This window comes from Vanessa tameamea, chromosome 16 (genome assembly GCF_037043105.1).
Source record: "Vanessa tameamea isolate UH-Manoa-2023 chromosome 16, ilVanTame1 primary haplotype, whole genome shotgun sequence".
Taxonomy (NCBI): Eukaryota; Metazoa; Arthropoda; class Insecta; order Lepidoptera; family Nymphalidae; genus Vanessa; species Vanessa tameamea.
In genome coordinates, this window is record NC_087324.1 from 3,555,854 (window position 1) to 3,568,647 (window position 12,794).

Below are 12,794 nucleotides of genomic sequence, written 5' to 3' on the forward strand. Positions count from 1 at the left end.
CTGCAGTCACAAGAGACATAATATCTTCGTTCCCAAGGCGTCGGTGATATAATAAACAGTTAATATTTCTAACAGTGTCAGTCTATGGACAGTGGTGACCACTTACTATCAGATTGCTCATTTGCGAAACCCCCTTCCTTGTTATTGTGTTAAGTGAGAGAGTTGTGTCATCATGGATTGATAATGTGGTTTTGAACGATATATTAATTTCTAAAAATAAAACTACTAAGATTTTTATTTATATTTACTTCAACGTGATGTTCACATTCAACGTGTGTGAAATATTAGAAGGATATTTCGAGAAAGACTCTCAATGCTGCACTGCTGGTTTGGTGACTATATTTTCCTTCACAAACAGCATGATTAAATGCTGGCCACATATGGTTTACCCGCGACCGCTTGACAATTAACTTGGCTATCATGGCCCTTCTTAATTTGTTATTTATTAAAATAAAACAAAAGACTTCAATAACCTTTTATTGATTTACAAATTAACTTTCTCCATCTACAAATCATTTCATCCACATCAATGCCTTCGTCCGCAGCCAATTCTATTTTCATTTACAATATGCAATATAAAAAAAACGGTACATGAGAACACAAGAAATTAAAATCAAAGCTACTTATACACGATCATCTTTAACCTTAAACATTGTATGAAAGGATAAAGTTAATTTATTTCATTCATTATTTATATTCTATTTTAAAAACACTTTTATTTAAAATTTATAATGTATTATCAGGTAATGCCAGAAGAAAAATTTAATTCATTAAAAATCTATGGTGTTGCCACATTGTTAGGAAGATGCCTTTTAAAATTGCTATAGATTTTGGCAAATATTTATCATAATAAGACTTAAGTAAAATACAAACAGAACAAGAAATTATTTATAGAATATTGAGCAGTATATTAATAAATAAAGAATAAAACTACTTAACAAATCTACGGAATTCAAAATTAGTTTATTTCTTCAAGCGATATCAAAGATTTCATTTTTAACATTAACTTACACACAATCTGATTTTGTTTTGATGAATTATGTTAAAAAAGTCGTAAATAGCATTACTATAAAATACAATTTAAAAAAATTAAACTATCTAATGTTTGGAATTTACCCTATCATTCAAAAACGTCTATTTAGCACGCTAAACTAAAATATATGTTGTCTTTTTCTTTCAAACCAGTTCTACTAACTGTATGACTAAGACAAAACATGTTTTAAGTTTAAATACATGTAATAAACATTATGAATGAAATATGAGTTTAGACTAAGATAATTTTAAAGATTCAACTCGTAGTAATTATATATGAAAGACAGACCAGCGAATTAATTATTTAATTCAAGAAAACAGTGCCATATAGTGTGTTCTTGGGTTTTCTGAATATGTTGTTGAAATATTATAATTTATACCTGTAGTTTTAGAATCGTCTTTGTAGTATGATTATAGTAAAATATTAATTCGTATTAGCAAAGTAAATGGTAATTAACATTATTGGATTTTTATTAAAATTACTACATAGTTTAAATTAATGATTTTTAATTTTTTATTTTACAAAACATCAGAACAAAATATTGGACTATATGTTAATATAGTGTACACTTTTGAACGAATTTTAATTTTCAAAATTATTATGAAAACATCTACCATCAATTTACAAAGACATTGAGATTGCTTATGATATTAATTATTTTAAATGGTGGTGCTGTTCATATATTACGTAGCATTAGGGCACGCGTTACAGTTTATGGGACGGATTTGTGAAGTTTTCCGAATCAGCGATTAAAGCATTTATGTTACTGATTGTACTTTACTCTAGAGACCTATATTATATTCTCCATCCCACAAAACGAACTCCCAAAGGAAATTTCCTTTCGGCGCTCATTGTTTAATGAGCGTGAATGCGTGTGACCTTCGTTACCCAAATCATTTCATAGAATTGTGCTTTATGCGGGATTCGTCTCTCTTCTCTATATTCGTGCTTATTGACCAATGAGGTGCTAGTATTTTATTCCCTAGGAATTCGACTCGTGGAATGGATTTTAAGACATATTCTTAGTGAAATACTTAAACAATTTTATCAATTTAAACGAAAATTATGATTCCATATTACACATACATTGGTACAATTTTCTCAAGTTACGTGGATATATTTGCAATTACCAAAAGAAAAGCTCGCGTTAAAATCAACCCTCATCCATTAATGCAAATCTCGTTGACACGTCATTTTACTTTATACTTTAGGCAAATAACAATACGGTCTATATTCGGTTAGTTGGTTTCTGGTATTTCATTTGTACTCTAGCTCATGTTTAAAAATATCTTAGAAACGATCGTGATAAACTTTATTTTAATACCCATAATACAAAGCAATTGCGTTAAATTTCCGTTAAATAAGGACATTCACATATACCTGGTACAAATACTGACTTTCAGAATTAAACTTAAATTCTCTAAGGAATTTAATACTCAAATTAGTTATGTTATACAAATAATAGTATAAAATTATAATAAGTATTGTACTCGTTTCAATTCTATAAAATGATGTGTCAAATATAATTTTTTAATAAATCATTTGTATGTACTGTTGAATGCAAAATGTATTTTTTATTTGGATACGAATGTTAAATAAATATATAGGAATTGAAATATAATCCAATATTTTGATCATAAAAAAATATGGAAGGCAAATGAGAAAGTACATTACATAAATAAAAATCAAAAAATTGCAAGAGATATGATCTTTTATAAAAATACATAGCTCTTGTGACTTGAATAAATTAGAATGACTCGCAAATATTCCGATACACAACTAAAACCGATTTGTTAATTATAATGATGCATTTCATTCATGAAAATATTGCACACCAATAAATGGAAGAAAAAATTGTGATTAAAATCTTTCATATAATAAAAATTGTAGGCTATAATGTCACTTTTAACAATATTTAATATTGTTTTTATTATCTGTTCAACAAGGAGTCCCATACCTGATACCGTAATCATTAATTCCTTTATCACATTTTCGATCATATAATTCACAAAAAAAAAAAAAGACCAAAGGAAAGTCTCTTCAAGCCGTGTTTAATTAGACTAAAAGTCCTACCTTATTCTAAAATTCACATGACAGTATCACAAGAGCATAGAAGAAGAATGTAGCTGTCTCTGTCACACTCTTTCTAGTTACTCGAAGCAACGGTGCTCTGTTGTTGTTGTTGTTGTTTGTGCCGCCGATGGTCGTAGTTGACCAGTCTTTGACCCACGAGGTATTTGTCGTTCTTTATATGCTCGTACAGTTTTCTGAACTGACGAATCTGTGAAATAAAATATTTTTAGGCTCTAAACTGTTACAGCATTATAAATTTTAACGACATACTGTTCATTAAATAGAAGTACTAGTCATTTAAGTAGATTTCGTTTCTTATTAATTTACCAAATTCTATTGTTATATATGAGTGTATTAAAATATATATTTAATAATGGATTTGATCGCCATAAGCGCCTGACTCCAATAATGACTATGTCAACTGCGTTTGCAGACCTGGAAGAGCGCGAGCGCGGCGAAGAGCGCCAGCAGCAGCAGCGCGGGGTACACGCGGCGCGCCAGCAGGTTGCGCTGCGCCGGCGCGCTCACCAGCAGCGGCGCCACGCTGTGCGCCAGCGCGTACGGCACCGCCAGCGCCAGGCCCAGCCAGCGCACCAGCGGCGCCGCCACCGAGCGCAGGATGAACCTATCGCATACAGTCACATCGGCGTCGGTCGCTTGTACTTATTCTATTTAGTTAGGGTTTGTTAGCTTTTTTTTAATACAACATTTTCCTTCTGCATTACAGATTTAAAAATATATTCTTGAAAAAAATTATTATCCTCAATAATCACTGCATGTGAAAATTGGAACAAAAAAAATGTAATTTTAAGACTTTTTATCATTATTGTATATCTTATAATTAGGCTCACTGGCAAATATGTCACCCTATGGTAAATGGACAGCATTATACAAAACCTTTATACAAGTGGCACTGCAGGAAATATTGACCCTATACATCGCCAATGCGCCACCAACCTTGGAAACTAAGATGTTATATCACTTGTATTCTGCCAGTAGTTACAACGACTCATTCATCCTTCAACTAGAACTCTACGATACTAAGTATTGCTGCTTGGCGTTAAAATATGTGATAAGTGGGTGATATCTACCCAAAAAGTATTGGACAAAGCTCTGCCACCAAGTAAATATATACAAAAATTACTTTAAATCCATTTCTCTAATGCCGTCTCTGTACGCTTTTTCAATGGCGCGTCTCATGCTCCAGTCCGGACCCATCATGGTCAGTGCGCACACTATCTTCGTATACAACACGCCCAAAGCCCAGTCTTGCCACACGAACAGCACAGGCGACTGCTCGAGCGGCACTCGGAGCGGGATCACTAACACCTGAAACACGAAATTATGTTGAAGATGTACACATATGAAACTATATGAATTTTAAGTCCTATTTTTTTTTAAATATCGTACAATATTTCAATGGCAACTTTGACCTTGAATTGACATAACGTCATTGGTAAATAATCGTTGAAGTTCGTATCGGGACTTTGGCAGTAAAATTAAAGTGTATGTAACTTATAATTGAAATTATGTTGCATTACAAATACAAATACCATGAACCGTTTGCAATTGGTAGTCATTAAGTAGCACAGATTATCTTACTCTAATTGCCATTGGAATATACTACACATTCATTCATTCATATTATCCAGTATCTGCTCAGTCAGGCTCGAAAAAGCTAAAACCAAGAATCCCATGCGCCACCGTCCTCGGGAACTGAGTCGCTATGTTACATCCGCTGTACGTACAAGTACCTGCACGACGCAAAGTACCGGCATTAAACTAGGTAATCGTATAGACATACGAGCTCCAGCAGCAGGCCGAACATGAGCGGCACGAGGCCGAGCAGCGCGAGCGCGGCCAGCGCGGCGCGCGCGGCCCGGCGCGCCCACAGCGCCGCGCGCTCCAGCAGCGCCGCGCGCCCGCCGCGCGCCCAGCCCGCCGCCAGCGCGCCGCCGCGCCCCGCCGCCCAGCACACGTACATGCCTGCACGCGCACACGGGTCGATTATTCAAGTTATTGCTCCTTATGGGTCGTTACGTAACGCGCTCCGGCGTCAGTCTGTCTGCCGTCCGTTTTATTTCTCTTACGCGTAATAATGTACGTACACACAATGTACATGTTCAAGAATTGTAACTAATAATTAAATATATTTTATTGTTAATAAAACATTTTATTAATAAATAACCTCTCCTTACTTTATGATATTAATATATCCATAAAATTTAGGTATTAACCTAAGCTTTTCTTAAGTTAAACGATTCCAATATTAAATAGTTCCACTTAGATTAGTTTAAGTTGTCACTTCGGTCGGGCGTCCCGAGACGCACAGTATGTTTTTTTCTATTTTTAGCGTATTCATTTATTCTAGAATTATAAATCTGACGCCCTCACCACAAGCTGCCGTGTAGAGTTCGTGCACGCCTTCAGACGCTTTCGGTAACCATATCGCCATCACTTTTCTACCTATTGCTACTGGTATTACCTATAATAAAATTATGTTATAAAATCATATATTCAAAAACAATGATTGTAATCACTATAAACCATATATAAATGTTATATAGATCTGTAAAAGACAACATTTTAGCTATCTGATCCAAATATAATGCAACTAATTCAAGGAATAACAAACGGTTAAACCTCCATTGTGTTAAATTATATTTGTAATATAATTTTTTTATATGGCAACAAAGTCACTTTTGTTAGGAAATTGACTTTAATTCAACTGAATTATTATATTATAATGGTATTAATCCCTAAGGTCTCGGCTGCGTGTGACAAGTGGGCGGGACTCACGAGGGTGAGCGCGCTGGCCATGACCAGCGACACGGACACGAGCGCCAGCAGCGCGCCCAGCCGCAGCGGGAACCACGACACGCGCACGTAGGGCTCGAAGCCAGCCGGCCCGTCGCGCCACATCAGCGCCTGCACGCACACGCACACGGACACGATGTAGTTTTATATTATAGGCAGGGGGGGGGTCAAATGGGCACCTGACGCCAAGCGGCCACTAGGCATTGACGCTGAAAGAAGTTTGAACCATTCCTTACATGGCCAAAGCGCTACTAACCTTGGGAGAATGAATAAGATGTTACGCATAAGGGATATATTGCTGTTCTGGCTTGAAGGTTGAGAGCAACCTTCAAACCGGAAAACACAAATACTAAGCATTGCTTTTTGGATGCAGAATACCCGATGAGTGGGTGGTACCGACCCAGACGAGCTTGCACAAAGCCCTACCGCCAAGTAAATATATATAATACGTTGCTATAGCATCACTTACGAATAATGTAGCCATTTTCATTCAAACAAAGACAAACTCAAAACAAAGCATGCAAAGTGAATATATGTTAAATAATGTCCACGGGGACAAATTTCAAATATTAATCAACACTGAGCTCTGAATACAGTGAGTGCACTCTCAATTCTAACAAAGAGTACTTTTCCGCGGCCGCTGACCTGAAGCTCGGGTCGAGCTGCTGCGGCGCAGGGTTATATTCGTTCTCCCATTCTGTTTTAATACTCAACTTTAACTTTAAATTTTTTCCCTATTAGAACCTTTTAACGGCAACAAAATTGCCCGATGCTCGAACTTGTGCTTCCAGGATAGGTAGGACCAACTCATTAGTCATCCCACCGAATATACTTCTGTCTTGAGGTGCTCGGATTTGAAGAGAGAGTGAGCCAATGAAAAACAAGTGATGTAACATCTTAGACGTGCACATATCATATGTGCGCTCTACAGTGGGCGGCTGACCTGGTGCGCGGCGCCGAGCTGGTGCGGCGCGGGGTGCGGCGGGTGCGGCGCGGGGTGCGGGTCGCTGTCGCGCGCCGCCTCGCCCAGCAGGTACGAGCGCAGGCCCAGCGCGCCCGCCGCGCACGCGAACCACGCGCGCAGCCCGCTCTTCAGCCACGTGCGCGTGTGCGACTGCTCCAGCAGCGCCGGCAGGATCACCTGGAGCGGACGACGGAAACGTCGAATGAGAACTTTTATAATAAACGGGTGATATTTATTATAGTATATTGATATTATTTATTTTTTGTTCTTGCAGACAGAACTCATTAATATCAGCATTTGAAATCGTTAGCATCATTTTATATTGAATTTTACAAAAATTAACGAATATGTTACTGATAGCAAAAAATATATTAATAAATAAACGAATATCTTGAATACCACTCGTAGGTAATCGTGAGTCAACGCGCGCGACCTCCGTGAACTGCGTTAGCACCTTACAAGTCAATACTTAACGATTTTTCTTATGCCCTTCATCGGATTCGGACTCAAAAAGGAACACGTTTAATATAAATTACAAAATTTTGATTTTAAATGTGATTACTAAATATATACTTCTTCATCACATCGAATTACCTCGCAAAAATTTGCATCTGCACACTAATGTAATATTCGGATTCGGGTAAGACATCGACCCTTGATACTTTGATACCTCGGTTTGATTTTATTCATTACAAATTTTACTTTTGTTCCTTTTTATTTAAATCGTATTATACTCCTTTTTTGATAGCGTCTTCGTATAAAAGATAATTTAAAATTTATTGCTATAAAAACGTTTGTCTCTCTAAGAGTTCTCATATAAAAACTCATTTTGTATTAAAAATATTTTAACATAGAGCAGTTTTTAAACTATATTGTTAAATATTTACCTGCAGCAACAATAATTCTAAACTGAGTTCGTTGACCGGTGCCTCAGTATGAACGGCAACAGCGTAAGGCAGGAAACCAGGCAGCACGTATTTGATAACCCTGATGGGCAACCACAGCATAAACAGAACAGCTGTACCAAACACCATGGCTGACACGACGAGGCGCCGTATATGAGACCACACTGACAGGTGGATCATCTCCTATAAGAAAGTATCGAAATCCTTGTGAACAACACACTAAAATAATTTATATCGATTTATTAAAACTTTTGTTCTACATCAAGTTATACTTTATTCAAGTAAGCTTTTACAATCTCTTTGAAATCGTCATTTTACAGAATTGTATTCTACGTAAAGCTACCACCGGTTCGCTATGTAGATTCTACTGAGAAGAACCGGCAAGAAACTCAGTAGTTACTCTTTTTCCAACATTTGAAATACAAAGTTATGTCAAATAAATGTAATCATTTTTCATATAATATACCTGCCTGAAATTCGACAAGTATAAGCTCCACGCTTTTTTATCATTTATATAATCTTGTGTTGAATTATACGCGATAATTTATTTTCATTAATGTTTTTAAAAAACAATTGTCATTTATGAGGCGGTAAAGTTAAAAATATCTGCGGAATTTTATTATATATAGACACAAATAACTTAATTTATTAACTATGCCCGACGCTTTACTAAGGTTTTTTTAGATGCAACGAAACAGCTGTGTATCAAACCTCACATACACAATACTGTACATCATCTAACTTATTTTGGGGCACATTTATTTTTAGAACGTCTGTAATGCCTGGGTCTTACTATCCTCATAACATTTTATTTTTACCCGATACTGAGATTATGAAATAATTCCAGCTCCTAAATTCGATACGATTTTATAAAATATTATTGCATATAACATTGAAAATGAAAAACATAATTAATTTTATAATACGTTAATATTCCATATGACGATATAAGTCTACGTTATACAATGAATTATTTTAATGTATACATTAATTATACGTGTCGTATTTTCAATTCAAGGTTATTTTGTCACTTAACACATAACAATGCGAACTTTATCATATCAAATTCCTACTGTTCACTTGTATGGAAGCCATGTAATGGCATGCCTTGGCCAATACTAAATGGTGACCAATGCTTTTATAGTTGGCTGAAACATTCTGAAATTCTTATTTTGCGCTAATATTATAAATACGTAAATATTGAAGATGACGTGTAACTTTTGTGGGCCGTTGTGGTAAAATGTCTAGGTTGAATTTGATGCAACGTTTATAAACAATTGGACGTCACAGGGTTAATAATTTTAAATAATGTGACTTTCAATTTTAAATAAGCATGTGAATGAATAAATTTGTCATGTAAATTCTGTAAACTATATTTAAACAGTTATCTGTGTTAAACACTACCTCAACGATGAAGCCTATAAGAATTCGAGGTTAATTTTATCGTCTTTCCGAGTCAAACTAAAATTTTTAGACGTCGTTGCCACGGAATCAGTTGTTACGACGCATTTAAGCATTCAATTAAAATCCAGCACTGCATAAGTGATACTAGATTGCTTTTACAGGAGTAAATTATAGATCTACAAGCAATTGATTATTATTGTTCTAGATCAATGTAACCCGATTTTTAAAGAGAATTATTGTCTCTTATCTTAATTAAAATTAAACTACTTTGATATTTTCACTATAATAGCAATTTTGATAGTATGACATATAATTTATTCGTCAATTTAATCAGTAATCGTTCATTATCGTAATGTCTACAACAAGCATCAAGCTGTTCGCCCTGACTTCATACGGGTAAAATTCATACAAAGTGACCTCTCCCATTCTCCCTTATTGAAGTTGAAATCTTTCTTAGTGCACGTCTACGTCGCATAAGGAGTAACTATGCTGGAGATCAAGTCAAACCGGATACCGACGACGCTGCGCCACTGATGTGTCGTGACAGCATTTTCTAATCGAGACCTCCCTATGATAGTAGTGAGGTCGGGTTTGCAATGCATCAGCGTATTTTTTTAAAATTATTAATCTATTTCGTTTGCCGATAGGTTGCACCAACATACGCTGGAAGTGTCTTTACATATGTAAGCAGAGGGCGATACCTTTCCAGGAGTACCGATGAGACTACCCTGTTAGAGTAGTAAAGTCAGTTTAAATTACAAGGAATCAACGAGATAAACCCTTTATCTTTTAAACTGTTCATATGTCAGGATTCAAAATGGGTATGGTCAAGTTCTTACATAGAGTAATGCATGGACTGTTAACAACCATGTCTATAAAACAAACATGAAAAATAATCTAATGAAATTAAAACCAGTTAGTAAGCTAGTATGTCATGTGATCTTTAAATACACAAGCAAATAAAATTAAAAAATTAGAATGCTATTCCCTATTTAAAGATAAATATTGAAATTAAAATAAATATGTTTAAAAAACATGCCATATAAAGAATAACATGCTTGAACTAGAATGCAAATGAATAAGGAAATTGTTGTTTATATGTTAATAATAATAGTGCCGGGTAATATTTATTTATAAATGTATTAATGCAATTCAGAGGTAATCCATAGACAAGGCACTTTTATTCTAGAAAATAGGCCACTTGATGGTAAGTTGTGACCTCTACCTATCCCATAGACATTGGAGTTATATTTTATATGGAATCATGTAGGAAACCTAGCGCAGACAGATCTATAAATGGTCCTAGGGGAAAACTAGTCTTAACAACTTCTATAATAATTTTACCCCAATATATTTATGATATATATTTACTCCTATCTTGGTAAAATTACCTATTATAATTACCCTTTAAATTTTAATGTTATTATTATCAATCTGATAATCTAAACATCAGAAGCTAAAATTATTGAAGACACAAAAAGAACTAAAAACTTTACTACGATATATAAAAACTAAAAAAAGAACAATAACAGGATGCTGTATTAATACTTAATATATTATATTCATTATATGTTAACTTATAAACTTACAGAAAAAAAACAAATGATTATCATTTTTAAATCTTAAAACTTGAATGTTCACAGTTAATAAAAAACTATTAGTTAAATAAAACATACTTATATTCATATATTAGTAAGAATACATACCTGTACAGGACTAAAATCAGGGTCATTCAAATTCTTCAAAAACCACAGCACTCCAGGTCTTAATACTTCTCTCAGTAACAGTATGAATGATGCGAAGTAGTACACATAGACCATGCCAACGAGCCAGTGTATGAACATGAGAGTCCAGGGTGCTGCATGGAGACTTATTTCTCTGTCCTTGAGGGTGGCATCGAACATTGATAGTGAACAGAGATCCAACCACCAGCCACAGACAAGTGGTATTACACCAATCTAGAAAAAAATTGTACTAGAATAATTTATATGACTTTTTAATTTTAAAGTAAATTATGTTCATTTTTAGAAATATATATATACAATTATTGAAATAAAACTCACCTCAATAACAGACAACAGTGCTACTTTCACAACCACATAACAAAATCCTAATGCCTTCTTTGCACTTCTTAACCTGAGTAAGGATGCCAAACCATGCAGGATTGCCAGTATAGCCCCCACAATAACATATCCAGCTAGAGCCGTTAAAAGACCAGCAAATGGCCCTTCAGCACTTAATCCAGCTAATGCAGCACCTGATTTGCCAATGTGATATGGGCAAAATGCAAACACAACAATAAACAATGTGTTCAAAGACACAACCCAGAACACATGTTCTAAAAACACCATGGATCCATCCAGACCAAGCAAACGTGCCCAGGTTAACTCTTCAGCTGCTGCTCTATCCCATTCCATAGGATTCCAGTTTGCCTCATCCCCTACTAATGGATCATCACCTGCTTCTCCATTGGGCTCTTCTCGTCCCCCACCATCATCCCCTGCACCCTCATTGACATGATCATTGTTATTATCTTGCAGAGGTATATCTTCCGCCGCAGGGGCAGGTAGATTTTCTCTTTCCATCCAGTCTGGGCCACCACCATGCATAATTTGTTCTCTCAACCAGACCAATCCAATAAACGAAAATAAAGTACATGTCACAACGAAGCATCCGGAGAAAACATCTTTAGCTAGATTCTCAGCTGAAACTATGTCAAAGGGTAGTGATATCACAGGGTCCAGAGAGCCCGAGAACAAGCATCTGTAAGTACGACAGGCGGTGAGAGGCACTATGCCGAGCCAGGCAAGTGCAACCAACGTATAATGTAGCCAATCTTTCACGGCAGACGCTACCGACGTTACTAGACCACCGACAACATCCCGGAGTGGTAACCGTCTCGGCATATCAGGTGAGTAAATCGGCATAAATGAAAACCGGTGTCCACACAGTTCGCATATTTCCTTTCTCGAGTATCGCATCCATTGTACAAGACACTCCTGGTGAATCCACTTTATAGAGCCTGTGCATATGCAAGGATGAAACAAGGGTCGATCGGACGAAGCTTCAGATCTACAGAATCTACAGAAGTCCGCACCGGACGAGTCCGAGTCCATCATTGTTCTCGATCCAGTTTTTCTGCTTGATTATGCGACCTGCGAAAGTTGACGTATTGAAAAAGATACGAAAGATTCACGAAAACAAGTAAAACTAATTTAATTTATCGTAAAGAGTTATACCACAATATATATTAATAACACTTGAATGCGAGAAAACAAGAATTTTAAGAAAAAAACGAAGATTTCTGTCTAATAAATCTATTTGTTTGTTAACCACAGTTACAGAAAAGAGTAATGTGACCACCTCAGGAAAATTGCACTTTCCTAATTTTTATTGCCCATATTAAAAATATATATGTGTTTACAATGGCATAAATATATTATATTGTAATAATTAATATTTTTTTTACATTACAATGTTACGTTTATATTTGTCAATTATTACTTTTTACATTTTCTGGAACAGTATTCTTCTTCAATCTTTATTTAAAAATGAAGATTTATTGTCCTTTGACATTTCCATTTTGGCGTTCCATGTC

At 35.6% G+C, this 12,794-nt stretch overlaps 1 protein-coding gene across 1 annotated transcript; it reads right to left on the bottom strand.

Moving 5' to 3' along the window:
* Nucleotides 1–463: 463 nt before the first annotated feature.
* Nucleotides 464–12,592, bottom strand: LOC113393984 (E3 ubiquitin-protein ligase MARCHF6). The gene is made up of 11 exons (XM_064217254.1): nucleotides 12,436–12,592; nucleotides 11,260–12,351; nucleotides 10,903–11,154; nucleotides 7,775–7,975; nucleotides 6,867–7,064; nucleotides 5,906–6,034; nucleotides 5,501–5,591; nucleotides 4,911–5,092; nucleotides 4,251–4,435; nucleotides 3,542–3,731; nucleotides 464–3,314 (listed from the first exon to the last, which is right to left on the bottom strand). The coding sequence occupies exons 2-11, from the start codon at nucleotides 12,313–12,315 to the stop codon at nucleotides 3,180–3,182; spliced, it is 2,619 nt and encodes an 872-aa protein (XP_064073324.1). The 5' UTR covers nucleotides 12,316–12,351; nucleotides 12,436–12,592; the 3' UTR covers nucleotides 464–3,179.
* Nucleotides 12,593–12,794: the final 202 nt, after the last annotated feature.

Excerpts from the sequence above, each read along its gene's own strand:
- LOC113393984 (XM_064217254.1), bottom strand. The coding sequence starts at position 12,315 with ATGATGGACTCGGACTCGTCCGGTGCGGACTTCTGTAGATTCTGTAGA. Across the intron at positions 6,035-6,866 it reads AGCTCGGCGCCGCGCACCAG|GCGCTGATGTGGCGCGACGG; the intron begins GTCAGCCGCCCA and ends GTGTGCGTGCAG. Across the intron at positions 5,592-5,905 it reads TGGCCAGCGCGCTCACCCTC|GTAATACCAGTAGCAATAGG; the intron begins GTGAGTCCCGCC and ends ATTTTATTATAG.